The sequence below is a fragment of the Nymphaea colorata genome, chromosome 4 (genome assembly GCF_008831285.2).
Source record: "Nymphaea colorata isolate Beijing-Zhang1983 chromosome 4, ASM883128v2, whole genome shotgun sequence".
NCBI lineage: Eukaryota > Viridiplantae > Streptophyta > Magnoliopsida > Nymphaeales > Nymphaeaceae > Nymphaea > Nymphaea colorata.
Window position 1 is genome coordinate 24,165,315 of NC_045141.1, and position 17,758 is coordinate 24,183,072.

Sequence of the window (17,758 nt, forward strand, 5' to 3'; positions counted from 1 at the left end):
TCCTGACTTCGCCCTGCGTGAGAGAAAGGGTCGTGTTATCAATGGTTGTCAGCAAGAGAGGAAGGGAGCAAGCGAAAAAGGGGCGGAATAGGGTAGGGCAGAGAGGGAGTGAGCCGGAGAGAAATGGGCGAAAGAGGGAAAGAGGGTCGGGCGGGCCAAAGAAGGAGGGAGCGAGCGACAGAGAGTGTTATGTGTGAAAGCAGGTCGGGCCAAGACGATCCACAGGTCAGTCCAAACTAAAAAAAATTTGATTTTTTCAATATAATTTTTTTTTTCTGCTCTCACCAAGAGCCATGGCCCAAGCGGCCCCCCTCCCTCCGCCCCTGCTCCACACCTTTGTTTAAGCAGCATTGTCAGTTGGATTCAATTCCCATGAGTGCTACTCACCTAAACTGAAATTACCGCCACAACTCTCGGTAAGAGGCATGGGGAGGCTCACTCATCCTTACTGGACATTCATATAATTGCAGGGATCTGCAAATTTTTGTGGTGGTCATGATGATGGATCTTGAGTATCTTCTTCACCATTCGAGAAACCAAATCAACGGTCTCTACAAGATACTTCACCATTCTGGGTAAGAAGCGTGTAAACTGCTACGTGGGTAACGAAGAGAAGGGCCACAAAAATGGCCGAAATCCAACCCACGAACTATCGTGCCTTCTTTCCATTAATTATTCTATGCCGTTGAGTTTTTAAAGGTAGGTTGGTGGTGACTCCACAGTGAGTTCATCAACATCGGTAATAATTGTTCTCGCCGAGGCAATGGAGTGTAGGAGAGGCGACATGGGGATAATCATGAGGACGGTTCATGATAACCAACTGCATAAGCACAGGCCATGAATTGCATGGCAGTGACGGTGATCATTGTGTGGGCGAGCTGACTCTCTGAATTTTTCTCCTGCAAATGTCACGATAGCTTGTCTGAAATTTCATCCATCGTACTGTAAATTCATCCCTATGAAGGCAAAGTAAAAGTGTCCTCTAGACCTTTTAGTTAACGGATGAATATGTGTCTTACATTATTCATTATTTTATTATCTTTATAGATTTTAAACATGTATCAATTAATTATCTTTCTCTATTTATGTTTTCGGTTGTAACACACTAACAAAATATTTTTGCTCCTTAATTCAAGTTTCTTAGAGTTCTATTTTTTCAGGGAACTTCGTTTTAGATGTATGCACAGAAAAAGCAGTGTGCAATGAAAAATGCAGGCACTGTTTGGGGAGGGTAGTAATTCAGTTCTTTATGTTTCCAACATCGCTTCCAACCCAATGTGGTAAAAAAAAAACGATGCTGGTGCGGGCTATATCATGCCATAAGTTTATGTTTTGATAAACTAAAAAATTAGTTTAAAATATTTGTTTATTAAAATTAAAATTAGACAATAAAAGCATAAATGTTCCAATTTAACTGAAAAAGGGAACGCTCTCGTGTCGTCAGTGGGAAATAAAATACGTTTAAGATCCAGGAAAACCGAGGTTTCCCAGCTAGCCAGCCAGCCGTGGCCAGGGCTGGCGGACGTGTGCCGCATGGAGCAAGGCTGCTGCAGCCACAGCTCGTTTTGCTTATACTTGTGCAGCACATCATTCTTCCTGACCGAACTCCGCCGCCCCACCGCCCTGGCTACCCATTTGCAGCATTCTGCCTTGACCACCGTGCGGCCCCGAACACCTGTGCTGTGCATGGAGTCAGGCTGCCTCAGCCAGGCGGACCTCAGACACGTGGATCCTCCTTGTGCTACCTTGAGTTCTGCAACAGCTGGTCCGGCTACAACCGGTGATGCAGAGAGCCAGGCACCACTGGCAAAGGGCTCGGGGACTGCGCTTTGAGGTGTCAGAAAATTTCACCAAGGCAAAACCATTATCAAATCTAATGGGATGGCTAAACGAGATAAATACACCAATTGGCCACAACCGCAATCTCGAGAAGATAGCAGGAGATAAGGTGTCGGCCCATCACATGACCGAGCTTCACAGAAAAGAGGTCTATAAATGCCTGATGAAACTTGCCGGCTGAGAGTCGAGAGAGGAAGAGAGACGGATGATGACAAGGATAAGGTGTCACATGACCGAGCTTCACAGAGAAGAGAGTGCTAGTGTGTCTGTAAATGCCTGATGAAACTTGCCTGCTGAGAGTCGAGAGAGGAAGAGAGATGGATGATGACAAGGAAGCAAGGCTGACCATCATGTACTTGGCCAATCTTATCAGCGTGCCCATGGCTCTCCATGCTGCACTCAAACTAAACCTGCCTGACCTCGTCTGGCAAGAGGGAACCAACCTTCCCATCTCTGCCAAACAACTTGCAGGCTTAGTCCAGACCAAGTTAGGTCTGCCTACCCAGCCGGACACGGTCAACCTTCAACGTATCCTTCGAGTCCTTGCCAGCCATGGCGTGTTCGAAGAGGTCCCGGAAAATGGAAACCAGGCTGCCAAGGCCTTCAGGCTGACGAACGTCGGCCAGACCCTTGTGACCGACTGTCAGGGGTTGTCACTGGGCGCTTACGTAATGCGAAATTGCCTGGATCCTCTGGTTCAGGCATGGACTCGCCTGCACGAGTCGGTGCTCGACCCGAGCCAAGAAGCGTTCAAGAAGGTTCATGGATTGCCTGTCTACGAGTACTACATCAAGGATCCGGCCTGCAACTCCCTAATGCAGAGAGCCATGAGTGGCCTTTCTGTACCGTTCATGAAGGCATTGCTCGAGTCCTATGATGGGTTTGGGTCCGATGGGTTGAAGACAATCGTGGATGTTGGTGGCGGCACTGGGTCTTGCATGGCGATGATTGTGGAGAGGTACCGAGGATTGCAAGGGATCAATTTTGACCTTCCAGAAGTTGTGGCTAATGCTCCGCAATACAATGGTCTCTCTCTCTCTCTCTCTCTCTCTCTCTCTCTCTCTCTCTCTCTCTCTCTCTATATATATATATATATATATATATATATATATATATATATATATATATATATATAATGCCAAAACCCTTTTAGAGTTGGGAACTAACATTTGATTGAATGCATTGCATGCAACAGGTGTGACACACGTTGGTGGTAACATGTTCGATTCAGTTCCCACAGGCGATGCCATGTTTATAAAGGTTTTCAGTTTTGAAACTCTTATTGCTCCAGTCTCTGCAATGGTTTTTCTTTTCGCATAAATGGCAGTCGTTGCATGATACGACCACGTGAACCATTTAGACTTCTAAAGGTTGCGGTGTGAAATGTTATTAACATGGAAGCATTTCATACCTTTACTGAACAGGGGGTCTTGGTTTCGTTCAGCGACGAAGAGTGTCAGAAGATGCTGGAGAACTGCCACAAAGCTCTGCCGGAGAAGGGGAAGGTGATCGCCTGTGAGGGAGTGGTGCCGGAGAACACCGACAACAGCGAGCGGACTCGAACTCTGCTAGTGGTGGACATTTATCTGATGGCAATCCATGCCGCTAAGTGTAAGAACCGGACGGAGTCCGAGTACAGGAAACTGGGAGAGGCAGCTGGGTTCACCAACTTCAGGGCACTCTACCTTGACCATTTCTACACGCTCATGGAGTTTCAGAAATAGAGCTGCTTGGTTTTACCCAGCAAAGGTGTTGTGGATAGTCATGGAGATTTGAGCTTTGGCTCTTTAGTGCTTGGGCTTGGACAAATAAGGGCAGTATTTTGCCTTCATGATTGGATCAATAATGCAGAACAGCTGTTGGGTTCTTGCCATGATTTTTTTTTTTCAAAAAAAATGCAAAATGACGCTCCAACCACCTATTCATAGAAAGTATTAAAATGTACAAGTAAATGATAAAATTGGCCTTATCAGATGAACTTATCACTTGAAAAAGGGGGGGGGGGGGTGCAAAAATCGCCCCTCATCATTGGAATGATATCTACTCGATTACTCTCCTATAACAGGAGCAATTACATTGTCTGAACGAGATCTAATCTCTGTTTAAGGTTCTGAAAAGACTTTTCTCATGAAAATTCAAAGTTTTATTGATATTTAAGGACATTTAAACTTGATTCAAAGATTGGTTGTTATCAAATTGATATGGTCACCCAGTTCGTCTCATAGAATCATTGATAAGAATTTAAGGCAAACCCAATCGAGTTAAGCTTTATCCGTTTGTGCAATGCTCAGGTTCAGTCAGGGGGTAATGTTATCTGGTTTAATTTTTTTTTTTAGTAAATATGTTGTTCTCAATCGGCTTGGATTCGTATGAGTTGGATTTAGCCAGCAAGTTACAGAACCATATACATAACCTCCAATTTCGTTCAGGTGAAGAAAGGATGTGGATTTTGATGAAATTCTGAACTGCTGCGAGTTCCGTTCAAAGTAAACTGAGTGGTTGTTTTCTGTTTCCAAACTACAGGTAAAGATGTACCAACAGGCTAAATATAAATAACATCGTCAAAAGCATTTTTGCTTTGATACAATCAATATACTAATTAGACAAAACAAAATAAGTTGTTAAATTTTCCAAGTTCGTATTTCTCTATCTAAGAACATGATTAACATAACATCTCAAAAAATACGCATGCAGTAACTATATTACTGTTAGTAACGACGAACAGCAATCGCTGCAGCTAATGATGGTCAATAAGGTTGAAGAAGAATGCCCTCTTTCCTGTGGCAACTAGGCTGCAGGCTGGAAGAGTTCGATTGAGGCTGGTAAAGTGGAGGAAAAGCCCACTCATCTCCGTCTATGAAAGATATGTCCATGAATGGAACAGCTTCACACTCACTGAGCTGTTTAGAGTACGCTACCCTCATGCTACTATTTGCACCTGGTCCCATGCATTCAAACTCACCAAATAACACTGCCCTGCATCACCCAAAAAAAAAAAAAACAAGTAATATGTCACATGTTGATCTGATGGATAAGCTGAGACTAGGCAGATCCCCATCGATACGGCAAGAGATGCACCTTGGGTATTGAACTCTTAACCTCTGTCACCTTGGGGGCCTTAAGTCCAATCCCTGAGGCAGGTGGTTGGACTCTGGTTTACCATCCCAGACCAAGGCTCATCAGAATTTCCACATTATATGAAAAAAAGAGGGTGAAAATTAATTGGTTAATCACATACTGATCTCTGGAGGGATCGCTCCAGTCATTCCATCCATCAGATGCAATGATCTCAGACATGTAGGACCTCGAGAAGATGACAGAAGCATAAGGACCCCAAGCCCTTCCCAGCCAGACCTTCCCTGTGCCAATTATGGTGCAATTGACAAAGGAAAATCCAGTTTTCTCCTTCTCAGATCTTCTTCCATGTGCTGTGATGGCCCCTGTGATGGTCTGCACCCCAGCAGGCACCGCCTTTGCAATTGAATTCAATGTGCAGTCCTGCAGCCAGAAAAGTACTGCTTATTATGTAATCAATATGTTAGGTTAGGTTTCTGAGTTTGGTATAATGCATTGTAATGTCATTCATTTGTTATCACCTTTTTAATTATTTGAATTACATGAAAACAGGCGCACAGAGTAAACACAAAAACACAACTCACAGAACACATGTACACTCGCATGCACACATAGTTACATATGCTAGAACAGGATGATTTGCAGATGAAAGTTGCATCTGCTGCAGTCCTTCACGATTGTTCAAGAGAATGTGTGTGCATGTGCAGGCACAAAAAACACACACATATCAAGATTAGCTTTATGTGATGATAAGGTTCCATGTCGATGATGGTAGTAACCTGATAAAGGCTTCTTCCATCGCCAAAGATGAAATCTATTGACCCTTCAATGAAGCAATCCTTAAAATAGTGTCTCCCTGAGTCATCATGAAGTGTGTCCTGAGCTCCATAGATTCCACAACTGTAGAAAGCTGCTTGGTCCCCTGCTATCCTGAGAGCAATTGCCTGTCCTCCAACATCCCCTGGCGATGCTGGGGCTGCTGAATTCTTCTCCAAGTGGACCACCAAACAAAGAGAACAGTAAAGGAGTAAGATTTTTATAGGCAAAACTGAATGTTTTTTGGACAGGAAAATTTTCATTTTGAGGACCACATTATACCTATTATCTCAAATACAGGCATCAAAAGCTCTGTTTTCTTTAATACAGGCCTCACTTTGCTGACAATTGCCAGGTGACGGTCCAGGTTTGCAAATGCCATACCTCACATTAAAATTGTCAGACAGAGAAGAAAATGACAGGGATGACTTTCTTTTTCTGAACAAGTGACGGAAAATTTTCAAACTTGAAAAACAGTGGTGGAAAACATTAACTCTTACATGGGCTCCAACATGGAATGATTTAACTTGAGGTCCTACAGCTGTCAGCAGAAGTGAAACCCATAACAGGAAATGCTGAAATGTGAGCCTGCTTTCGAAGCATGGCCAAGATGAGGGCCCCTAAATGGAAATTTTCCTTCTAAATAGATTAGTGCATTGACAAAGGATCAATTGGGAACATGTAATGTCTTCTTTGAAGACATAAGAGACTTACTTGGAAGCTGATGTTGTAGGCAATGAAATTGTTGGCAAAAATTGCAACAGATGCACTGTAGATGGTTCCCCCTGTGGAGTTGGCTGTATCATTCCAGCTTATGATTGTGGTGTGATACCCTTGACCTTGAAATGTTAGATTTCCCTTGCTAGCATTTACAACCACCTTTTCTCTGCATACAATTGTTTGTCAGTCCCTACTTCAATCTGATCCTTTGTGTGTCGACGTGTTTGTATACATATATGTAAATATACACATGCACAAACAGGGCACTTGTGTGTGTGTGTGACAGAGAGAGAGAGAGAGAGAGATGGGCGTACCTGTAGACACCAGAATTGATCAAGATAAGAGTTCTGTTGGGGCTGCTGTCAGGAGCCAAGTTCACTGCCTCCTGTATGCTTGTGAAGTCCCCACATCCCTGTGCATCCACTGCAATCACAAGTGACGGACTCTGCTCATACACAAACCTCGCCGGCCACTTCACATCCTTGCAGGGATCAGTCCTCTGCTTTCGGTGGTGGTTGTGATGGCTCTTTACTATCGTCTTCACCACTCTCTTGACCAGAGAAACAAAATCAATGGGCGACAAACCAATGCTGCTGAATCTATTTCTAAAGGAAATAGTCAACAGATCCTGATTACCATCCATTCTAGAACTAGAAAACGTGTAAACTGCTATAACAGTGGAAAGAAGCGCCACAAAAATGGCTGAAACCCAAAAGACTGAGCCCTTCGAACTATTGTGCCTTCTTTCCATTATTTTATGGACGCAGTGTGTGGTTGAGTTTCTAAAGGTAGATGGTAGGTGACTTTATATATAGTTAGTTAATTAATATGTGTCATAATTGTTCTCACTGAGAAAGTGGAGTACAGGTGAAGTGATATGGCAATAATCATGATGATAGTGATGACCAAATGCGTAGTGGAGATTTGAAGAATGCACACGCCATGAATTGGTGGACTTTGCATGGCAATGAGGGTCATCAATGTGTGAACGAAGTGAACAGCCGAATTCTCAGGCCATAACATCAATCATCAAGTTAGGCTCAGTTCGTTAGTTTAACTCTTTTTTGACCGGGCAGAACCTGTGTCTGAGAGAAAGAGTTTTTATTTTTAAGTTGTTTGTGCAGTCTGGGTCGAAATGAAAGGGGATTTGCACTTTTTTGGATGTTGCAAGTTTGATTCTTCATTGTATTCGTCACATGAACAAGAGTCCCCGTCCATGTTGAAGAATTGGTGCTGATCTTATGAAGAACTTTGAATATGATCTTGGACGACACCTTTTCTCAATGAAAAACAGGAAGTGTTGAATTCCAAATCAGACTTGAGGGTTTACGTTGTAGGAGCTTTTGACGAGCCGAATCCAACTCTAACAACAAACGTGATCTGCCTCGGCGGCAAGTGCACCGCCACCGACCTGATCTGCCGCCCCATGAATCTTGAAAAGGAAACTTGATGCTTCTGCAAGAAATCTTGAAGCATTGACAGAAACCCCTACTGCAGGCCACCTCACAAAGTGCTCTGCATGCCTAATGCCACCCTTTCCTCTTTGCTTTCACTTTCCCAATAATTTCTTTTCTTGCAAAACAGGTTTCTCTAGAATTCTGTCCCTTCCCGGTGAAGCCAACTCTCTCTCTCTCTCTCTGAGTTGCCAACATGAAATCATGGTAACCCTTTGAATACCAAATCTATAATTTCACAAGTTCTTCTCATTCCAAAATCCCTTGCCATCTATGAATAATGTACACAAATAGAGAAATGGCCCCTGTTTTTTAGCAAACCACTGCTTACTACCAATTTTAGCCAAAGATGCATTTCATGGGTTTAGAAACATGCTCCATGAAAACCCTTTTGTTCACATTTTAGAAATAACCCTAAAATATTCGAAAAACAAGATTTGAATTACAATAGTAAGTACATGCACCATGGTTGATAATTGAACTTAATTGTGAATCCCCATCAAGGAACCCATCAATTGCCATATTCAAAACAAAATTGGTTCGGTTCTTCTCAAAAATATCGTTTTATTAACCCGTTTTCCCTTCTTTTAGGTTGTGTTGGTTTTGCCGCAGATTTAAGATTCACAGTGATTTCAAATCCATGAATTTAACCCTTCCATTCGACTTTAAATTCATAGATATTAACATGTAGCATAAATTTAAAATTCATGTTACTGTTAGTTTAAAATGCATCCTTTTATGCAGCCTTGAATGTAAGATCCAAAGCTACCAAACACAAATTTTAAGCGTTTTATGTCACTTGCAAAAGGTTATTTCAATCAAATTTAACTATGTTTGATAGTCTTGGATCTCAAAATCCAAGACAACCATAAATATTAAACAATGGGTTTGTGATTAGACCCCTCCTTTTCGAACCACAAATCCCTGGTTTTCGACAGGTAACACAGATTTGAGATCCCCAAGTAAAAATAAGCTATAATTTTATCATAACATATACTTAAAATCAGCCTTGAAGTTCAGATCTCAATCTCATATTGACTTGAATAACAATTAAAAGGCATGGCATATAAGTTTGAAACATAAGTAAAATTCTTAATATGTTAGCCTATTTTACAGTTTTTTTTTGTTTAAATACTTAGGGAAAAGAAATCACATTGTTGAAGTCAAAATTTTAAAATGGAATGGCCTTTTACAGTTTCCTATTTTCGACCAAATCTTTCTCGCATTTCAGAAAGTTCGATTCGAGTCGCGTGCCGCACCGTTCATACGACCGTATCGGAACATGAACTCCGTTCGATTCGAAAACCGAGTAGCGAAACCGATGCCCCTTGGCTGAACCGGGAACTATAAAGGGCGGCTTTCTATCCAAGACTCTTTAGGGTTTTGAGGGGGCGCCTCTTTTTCTTTTTGCTTCCTCACTCCTTCCTCTGAGCTCTTTCTTGTCCCTTTGGAGGTACGATCTGGATTCCGTTCTCCCTCTCTCTCTTTGGTGATCTAGTTCCCTCCGATTTCCGTGTTCAGATCTGTTGTTCGATTAGCGAGGTCGATGAACATCTGTCGTGTTTGCTTTGTTTTGCTGCGGCTTCTAGGCTCAAATTCGCCACTTTTTCCGTCTGTTTTTTTTTTTTTTTTCTAGTTTCTCAGTTGTCCCAATAATCCTCTGGATGATAAGTGTGGTTTCATGCAAGATATTAATAAGGTTTTGACATCGATTTGTGCGGTTATTAGAGATTCCATGCTTTCATGTGGTAATGGGTTATGGTTTTTCATACTTTCTCGCATGCCTTCATTTAGAAAATAGGCGTTTCGGTTGTTCATGGTTAACTAGGATTGAAGTGATGGAGCTGGTTCGATTAGGTTATGCTGATCGATTGGTTCTTTTGCTTCGCTTGATTTGGTATGCTTGCACACGGTCAAGCAAGAAGTAGCTTTCCGATCTGAAACATTCATTTATGTCGATGGACACCAGGTGATATTCAATGAATTGGGATCATATAGATGTTAATTTTACGTACTGGCGCATTCTGACACAATATGCGGTCGATGTCACTGCCTTACGTTTTTCATGTTGATTGCGTTCTATAATTTTTTAGTCACGTTTTTATATTTTTGAAATTCGAAATAATTTGTGCATGATCGATGCTGAAAGTGGGTATATGTAGGTCCACCAAGAGTGCCGATGCTTTATTTTTGTTGTCACTAACAATCTTAAAACCCAAACCTTCAGTGTCGGAGCCTTTCCAAATTTGTGCAGAAGCTGATTTAAAATTTTTAGAAAAATTAAAGAGTTTCTTTTTTTTTTCTAAAAAAAAGAGCTTGGGGTGGCAGGGCATGGCCCCTGCTGGCTCTGCCTCGGCTAACCTTAAAACTTCAATTACATGATCTTTATTGTTTTTCTTCCTTCAGTGTCTCTATTGTCAAATTAGTTTTGGGGCTCATGAAAAGGGGGCCATGCGGGAATCCAAATAGAACCATGTGAAAATCACATATAAAAAGATTAAAGGACAAATGCAAAGCATAGATATGCTGTTCAAGCAGACATCAAGCCAAACTTGATTAATTGTGTCAATATTTATTTGCACATTTCCAATCACTATGATTTTTTCTCCAGAGGAACTCATGGATGACTTAGAGCTTGGCTTGCCAGAGCTGTAGTCATTCCTGAATAACAAGCATGACATGTTTTGTGAAACCACATTGTGCTTCGCAGAAATTGATAGTTCGTTCCCTAGGCTTCCTATTCTCCAGCAAATGCAAGGAGGAATATAGATATTGTCAGGCAATATCAAAGCCAAAATGGCCAGATTAGCATATGTATGTTTTAAATTAGCATAAACTTCTCATGTCTGAACAAGCATTCTTAGTCTTGATCCATGTGCTTCATTTGACATCATATAGCTGCAAAATATTCTTTACTTTGGCATCCAGCCGTTCCTTCATTCTTGGTCTGTATATGATCCTTGCGCTGCTTCATTTGATATCTGTTTCTAGCACCTTTTTAGGAATTTAATTGACATAAAATTTGTTGATTAGCAAGAGCATTTACCACATGCACTACAAATGTTTATTTGAAGTGTCTGAGATTTTGCTTCTTCCATCGTGACTATGTGTGGTTTTGCTTTTATCTTCATGTTTGTTTTTCATTGGTTTTCTGGTGAAGTGATTTCTGCTTTGATTGCAGGTACCCAATCTTAAAAAAAAAATTTGTGCTGTAATCTAAAGCAGCGAAAATGGTATGATCTTGCAGAGCTATTAATTTCATGTTATTTGACTGCTTAGTGCATACAGCATGATTATGATACTCAAATATGGTTTGTAATTGCAGGTGAAGTTTACAGTAGAAGAGCTCCGTAGGATCATGGATCTTAAACATAATATCCGAAACATGTCTGTTATTGCACATGTGGATCATGGTGTGTAAAATACTAATTCATCAACTGAATGATCTTTTTGTGTTGTTACTGAATTCAGAAATACAAAGTCTACAACTGATTCTTTTCGTCTTTCCACTTTAATTTATGCAGGCAAGTCTACTCTCACTGATTCTCTTGTAGCAGCAGCTGGAATTATTGCCCAAGAAGTTGCAGGTGATGTTCGCATGACAGATACTCGTCAGGATGAGGCTGAGCGTGGTATTACAATTAAGTCAACAGGGATATCCCTTTACTATGAGATGACTGAGGAGTCTCTCAAGAACTACAAGGGGGAAAGATCAGGAAATGAGTATCTAATCAACCTGATCGATTCACCTGGGCATGTTGATTTCTCTTCTGAGGTTACTGCAGCTCTTCGCATTACAGACGGTGCACTTGTGGTGGTAGATTGTGTTGAAGGAGTGTGTGTTCAAACGGAAACAGTGCTTCGTCAAGCTCTTGGAGAGAGGATTAGGCCTGTGCTTACTGTCAATAAGATGGACCGCTGTTTCCTTGAGTTGCAGGTTGAAGGGGAGGAAGCGTATCAGACCTTTCAAAGAGTGATTGAAAATGCAAATGTGATTATGGCTACATATGAGGATGCATTGCTTGGTGACGTACAGGTTTACCCTGAGAAGGGAACCGTGGCATTCTCTGCAGGACTGCACGGTTGGGCTTTTACACTGACAAACTTTGCCAAAATGTATGCATCAAAGTTTGGAGTCGATGAGTCCAAGATGATGGAAAGACTGTGGGGTGAAAACTACTTCGACCCAGCCACCAAGAAATGGACCAACAAGAGTACTGGTTCTCCCACATGCAAGAGAGGATTTGTTCAGTTCTGTTATGAGCCTATCAAGCAAATTATAAATACCTGTATCAATGATCAAAAGGACAAGTTGTGGCCAATGTTGCAGAAACTTGGTGTTACCATGAAATCTGAGGAAAAGGAGCTGGTGGGCAAGGCTCTAATGAAACGTGTCATGCAGACCTGGCTTCCAGCTAGCAATGCACTTCTTGAAATGATGATATTCCATCTTCCGTCTCCTTCCAAGGCACAGAGATACCGTGTTGAGAATTTATACGAGGGCCCTCTTGATGATCCTTACGCTAATGCTATTAGGAACTGTGATCCTGAAGGCCCTTTGATGCTTTATGTTTCGAAGATGATTCCTGCATCTGACAAGGGTCGATTTTTTGCCTTTGGTCGTGTATTCTCTGGAAAAGTGTCGACTGGCTTGAAGGTGAGAATTATGGGACCCAACTATATTCCAGGGCAGAAGAAGGACCTGTATGTGAAGAGTGTGCAGAGAACAGTTATTTGGATGGGGAAAAAGCAAGAATCTGTTGAGGATGTTCCATGTGGTAACACAGTTGCCATGGTTGGTCTGGATCAGTTCATTACCAAGAATGCAACTCTGACAAATGAGAAGGAAGTCGATGCACATCCGATCAGGGCAATGAAGTTTTCTGTTTCACCTGTTGTCCGTGTGGCTGTTCAATGCAAAGTTGCTTCTGATCTTCCCAAACTTGTTGAAGGTCTGAAGCGTCTGGCCAAGTCAGATCCCATGGTTGTCTGTACAATCGAAGAATCTGGCGAGCATATCATTGCTGGTGCTGGAGAATTGCACCTTGAAATCTGTCTCAAGGATCTGCAGGAAGATTTCATGGGTGGAGCTGAGATCGTGGTTTCTGACCCTGTCGTCTCGTTCAGGGAGACTGTACTGGAGAAGTCTTGCAGAACTGTCATGAGTAAATCTCCAAACAAGCATAACCGTCTCTACATGGAAGCCAGGCCCATGGAAGAAGGATTGGCCGAGGCCATTGATGATGGACGTATTGGCCCAAGGGATGATCCCAAGGTGCGGGCCAAGATACTCTCAGAAGAATTCGGGTGGGACAAGGACCTTGCCAAGAAGATTTGGTGTTTCGGGCCAGAGACTACTGGACCAAATATGGTTGTTGATATGTGTAAGGGTGTTCAGTACCTGAACGAAATTAAGGATTCTGTGGTGGCTGGATTCCAATGGGCATCCAAAGAAGGTGCATTGGCTGAAGAGAACATGCGTGGCATATGCTTCGAGGTGTGTGATGTTGTTCTTCATGCTGATGCAATCCACAGAGGTGGTGGTCAGGTTATCCCCACAGCAAGAAGAGTTATCTACGCTTCTCAGCTGACTGCTAAGCCAAGGCTTTTGGAACCGGTCTACCTTGTTGAGATCCAAGCGCCGGAGCAGGCTCTTGGTGGTATTTATGGAGTTCTTAACCAGAAGCGTGGGCATGTGTTCGAGGAAATGCAGAGGCCTGGTACACCGCTTTACAACATCAAGGCATACTTGCCCGTCATTGAATCATTCGGTTTCTCCAGCACTCTGCGGGCTGCGACTTCTGGGCAGGCATTCCCCCAATGTGTCTTTGACCATTGGGATATGATGAGCTCTGATCCAATGGAGTCCTCTTCACAGGCTGGGCAGCTGGTGGCTGACATTCGCAAAAGGAAGGGTCTCAAGGAGCAGATGACTCCATTGTCCGAGTACGAAGACAAACTTTAAGCCACTAGATTCTAGGTATTTATTAGGAGGGGTTTCGTGTTGGAGACTTTTTTTTTGCTCTTTTTCAGGTTTAGTTCTATTTTTAACTAAAATTTTCGTCCTGGTCTCGCCTTTTTTTTCACTTTATTTTTCAATACGGACATGTTTTGACATGTATGTTAGTTGCTTCCATTTGGAAAATGATTGGCTGCTGCCACATTGATTCCCTGTTGCGGCGGAGAGTGAACTCTAGTAAGAAGTTGGTTATTTTTTAATCTTTTGATCCACTCATAATTCTGATAATTCATGCATGACTTGGCACGCCTAGTAAATGCATGTCCTTTGTGCCTTTTCTTGTCTACACTTGTGTTCTTTCTCTTGCCTTTATATTTCTTGTTCAATTTCGTGGTTATCATTCATCTTGCTTTATTCTAGGTTATATGTCAGGAGAGAGTTTCATTTATTTGATCGTCATGGTGTCGCCATCACCATGTAAAATTATCAGTGGGCTGTTTATTAAGCCAACGCACGTTGACCATGTTCATGTGAAATATCTTTCATTACCATCCTTAGTTTATAAACACCAAATTTTTTTTCTTCAAAGTCCAGTTTTTTCTGTCTCCGCATTCTGGCCTTGTTTATGGTATGCGTCTTGTTGGTGTTGGCCAAATAGTAATACTTGTCCAATTAAATATAGGTTGATGTTAGATTCTCAATAAAAAGGAACTATTTCCATTAGTTTATCAATCCTCGGAGGGCCGGAGGCATGATTTTTCTGAATCTGACACGCGTGGTAGGGATGGGCTGGCCTCTATCAGTTGGAGGAGTGGATCTTTAGTGTTGATGTGTCAGTTTTCTTGTTCTTATAAGCCTTTACACATGCCCAGCCCCTAATTTGTGAGCATTTCATGAACGTGTTTCTCTAGCTTCTGCTATAACGTTTCCTAAGCATAATTTCTTGTACTAGAGTTGATTAAACACTTCCCTCTGACTCCGGGAATTGCTTCGAACCAAAGGAAATTCTCAACTACAAGCTTATACACAACACCTGTTGTGTAAAATCTTAAAATTTCAATGCCATCTTGAAATTTCAATGCCGGGCAACGGGTTCGGGCCGGGGAAAACCTGGCCTGGGCCGGACCCGGGCCCGATAGCCCAGCCCGGCGGCGGCCCGGCCCGGCCCGACTCTCACTCTCCCTCTCCACTCATTCCCCGCTCGGCCGCTCCCCCTCCCTCTCCACTCCACTACCGACTCTCCGCTCTCCCTCTCCACTCCCGCTCCCTCCCCCTCCCCCTCCCTCTCTGCTCTCGCTCCCCCTCTCCTCTCCCGCTCCCCCTCCCTCTCTGCTCCCCCTCTCGGCCTCTGCCCCTCTCCCTCTCCCTCTCCTTCCTCCTCCGTCTCCTTCTCCCCCTTTCCGTCTCCCTCTCCCTCCCCCTCCTCCTCCATCAAGACTCTCAGAGCGTGCGTGACAGGAGGGCGGGGAAAAGGGGCAGGACCTGGGCCGATGCTCAGGCCTACTTAATACGGCCATAAGGAAGTTAACTTCTCACACTAATCAACTATTGGTTAACTAGCACACCATACACCTCCATGTTGAAGGACACGAATTTGATATCCGAGCGAATCTGCCGGCATAAACTAGTCTAAGTCCAGCTTGCTTATCAATAATAGCAAGAAAATTTCTGTCAAAAATTCAAAATGTCGGTGATTTTTTAGGACATTAAGCTTGATTCAAATATTGGTTGTCATCGAATAGATCAGTGTTTGAAATTTCTGGCTAAGGGATGCTCATAGTTTGAATTTTAAAATATATAAAAAATAAAAATGATGAAGGTATCAATGTTTCAATAAGGGCAATTTTGAGGGCCTGCCCACACTGAAATTGATATGACTTAAGTCCGTTTCATAAAATGATTGATAAGAATTTGCTTATGTGAGGTCCTTCCTACGCAACTGCTGCCGCGGAGGTCCGGCAATTCCCGCCGGGTCCCTCATGCCCCGACTACTTCAGGTGGATCCATGAAGACCTCCGGCCCTGGAACCGGAGGGGTATCAGTCGGGAGATGGTGGAGTCCGGAAAGAAGCTTGCCGACTTCCGGCTGGTCATCGTCCGAGGAAAGGCGTACGTGGAGACGCACCAGAGATGCTTCCAGACGAGGGACTTGTTCACCCTCTGGGGAATCCTTCAGCTCCTCTCCTCAGTTGGTACCCCGGCCGCATTCCGGATCTAGATCTCATGTTCAACTGCGGCGATGTCCCAATGTTCCCACTTCCCAGCCGCAGGCTACTGGCCCTGGACCAGGATGCGTAAATGGCGCGTGCCAACCCCCGTGTTTCACTATTGTTTCGGCTCACAAGATACTGTCTTCCCTGATTGGTCTTTCTGGGGCTGGTAATTTGTGTTGGTGTCTTTTTATTTTATATATATATATATATAATAGTTATCTAGGTCAATTATTTGAAATGTAATTCTTGATAGAAAATTAAGCCGAAAAAATAGAAATCTAAGTGTATTTTCAAAAAGAACTAAATACTTCAAGGGGTATTTTAATATCATGAAAATGCAGCTAACTTTTTATTTTTTAACTTGAGCTCGTCTTAGCTTGAGTTTAAGATTCTCAAACACGGCAGTTAAGCAGAGATTTGGTTTGAGCTTAACCCAGCCATCTAGTAGGAACCTTAAGTTATTTGAAAACAATTGATGTCTCATTTTACTAGCTAGCTCTTCGAGTTGTTGCTTCTCCTACCTTTTGCTTTTTTTTCGTCCACAAAGGTGAGCCCACATGCAACAAGAGTTGTTGGAACTAAAGAATCCCGCCTTCATCAACCAACATGCTAAATGAGCAGAAGGGGAAATGTTTGAGGACAAAGTTATTCAGACACTCCATAATTATGGTTACAAAGAAATGGTGAGCCCACCAAAACAAGTTCCAAACGAAAACGAAAATTTGGAAAAATTGATTCCATTCATCGACTGCCGCGTGTCCAAAATTATTTATTTTTTATTTCATATTTTAGATATTTTACAAATAATTATTTTCAATTTTAATACAATAATATCTTTTGCAACTTTATAATTCAGAGGGTACCCGGTACCCGTTGGATAACCGAGCCGGATGCTTAGGCTTGATACTTATGCATTATGTATTAGCTATCACCTAATCCTCGCATTGCGCTTTTTTTTCACTTTTTACTTTTTAAATTTTATCAATTTAAAATCTAATTTCAAGTACGTTAAATTGGATTTTTTAAAAAATCAAAGTAACAAAAAAAAAAGAAAACCAAACCTTTCACACTTTTTATCTGTTATTGGCTGAAAGCATGTGAAGAGAAAGCGCCCGTCCATTGTTAGTACATGGAAAAACCAAAGCATGACAAGAAGACAAAATGTGAGTGAATCACTCTGTGGAGAACAATCCATGGACTGCCTGCTACCTTCTCTATAAATGCGTATACAGGACTTGCTTGTGTTGATTGTGCAGCAGAGCTCAGATAGAGGGAGAGAGAGCTCAGAGCCATGGAGGACAGAGAAGCAAAACTGACGATGATGCACCTGGCTAACCTCATTAGCGTGCCTATGGCTCTCCACACAGCGGTCAAACTGGACATACCTGAGATAATCTGGCAAGGCGGTGTCAACCTCTCTGTCTCGCCCAAACAACTCGCGGGCTTGATCCGGACCAAGTTCGGCCTATCAACCCAGCCGGACGCCGTCAACCTGCAACGCATCCTCCGGGTCCTGGCCAGCCACGGCGTGTCTGAAGAGGTCCCCGGCCATGGCCTTCAGGCTGACCAATGTCGGCCGGACTCTCATGGCCGACGATCAGGGTGTGTCGCTGGGCGCATACGGGCTGTAGCACCACCAGGACGCACTGGTTCACGGGTGGACTCACCTGCACGAGGCGGCGC

General features: G+C 42.9%; 3 protein-coding genes across 6 annotated transcripts; 2 read left to right on the forward strand and 1 right to left on the reverse strand.

The window, feature by feature from the left end:
• The first annotated feature begins 2,037 nt into the window (after positions 1-2,037).
• LOC116253025 (nicotinate N-methyltransferase 1-like) lies at positions 2,038-3,632 on the forward strand. The gene is made up of 3 exons (XM_031627735.1): positions 2,038-2,865; positions 3,035-3,099; positions 3,264-3,632. The coding sequence occupies exons 1-3, from the start codon at positions 2,112-2,114 to the stop codon at positions 3,561-3,563; spliced, it is 1,119 nt and encodes a 372-aa protein (XP_031483595.1). The 5' UTR covers positions 2,038-2,111; the 3' UTR covers positions 3,564-3,632.
• A 737-nt stretch (positions 3,633-4,369) lies between these two features.
• On the reverse strand, positions 4,370-7,210 carry LOC116253024 (putative pectinesterase 14). 3 transcript variants are annotated; one of them, XM_031627733.1, is made up of 6 exons: positions 6,765-7,210; positions 6,445-6,616; positions 5,694-5,903; positions 5,078-5,337; positions 4,918-4,990; positions 4,668-4,815 (listed from the first exon to the last, which is right to left on the reverse strand). In XM_031627733.1, exons 1-6 carry the CDS (start codon positions 7,199-7,201, stop codon positions 4,798-4,800), a joined length of 1,170 nt encoding a protein of 389 aa, XP_031483593.1. In that variant the 5' UTR covers positions 7,202-7,210; the 3' UTR covers positions 4,668-4,797. The 3 variants fall into 3 exon arrangements, with proteins under 3 accessions (XP_031483592.1, XP_031483589.1, XP_031483593.1); XM_031627732.2 differs by lacking the exon at positions 4,918-4,990 and having other exon boundaries at positions 4,370-4,815; positions 5,694-5,900; XM_031627729.2 differs by lacking the exon at positions 4,918-4,990 and having other exon boundaries at positions 4,370-4,815.
• A 2,071-nt stretch (positions 7,211-9,281) lies between these two features.
• LOC116252589 (elongation factor 2) lies at positions 9,282-14,123 on the forward strand. 2 transcript variants are annotated; one of them, XM_031626954.2, is made up of 4 exons: positions 9,282-9,357; positions 11,086-11,137; positions 11,230-11,317; positions 11,429-14,123. In XM_031626954.2, exons 2-4 carry the CDS (start codon positions 11,135-11,137, stop codon positions 13,867-13,869), a joined length of 2,532 nt encoding a protein of 843 aa, XP_031482814.1. In that variant the 5' UTR covers positions 9,282-9,357; positions 11,086-11,134; the 3' UTR covers positions 13,870-14,123. The 2 variants fall into 2 exon arrangements, with proteins under 2 accessions (XP_031482814.1, XP_049933278.1); XM_050077321.1 differs by lacking the exon at positions 9,282-9,357 and adding an exon at positions 9,428-9,446.
• The last annotated feature ends 3,635 nt before the right edge of the window (positions 14,124-17,758 follow it).

Excerpts from the sequence above, each read along its gene's own strand:
- LOC116253025 (XM_031627735.1), top strand. The coding sequence starts at position 2,112 with ATGCCTGATGAAACTTGCCTGCTGAGAGTCGAGAGAGGAAGAGAGATG. Across the intron at positions 2,866-3,034 it reads TAATGCTCCGCAATACAATG|GTGTGACACACGTTGGTGGT; the intron begins GTCTCTCTCTCT and ends TGCATGCAACAG. Across the intron at positions 3,100-3,263 it reads GCGATGCCATGTTTATAAAG|GGGGTCTTGGTTTCGTTCAG; the intron begins GTTTTCAGTTTT and ends TTTACTGAACAG.
- LOC116253024 (XM_031627729.2), bottom strand. The coding sequence starts at position 7,201 with ATGGAAAGAAGGCACAATAGTTCGAAGGGCTCAGTCTTTTGGGTTTCA. Across the intron at positions 6,617-6,764 it reads ATCAATTCTGGTGTCTACAG|AGAAAAGGTGGTTGTAAATG; the intron begins GTACGCCCATCT and ends AATTGTATGCAG. Across the intron at positions 5,338-5,693 it reads ATGGAAGAAGCCTTTATCAG|GACTGCACATTGAATTCAAT; the intron begins GTTACTACCATC and ends TTCTGGCTGCAG.
- LOC116252589 (XM_031626954.2), top strand. Across the intron at positions 11,318-11,428 it reads TATTGCACATGTGGATCATG|GCAAGTCTACTCTCACTGAT; the intron begins GTGTGTAAAATA and ends TAATTTATGCAG.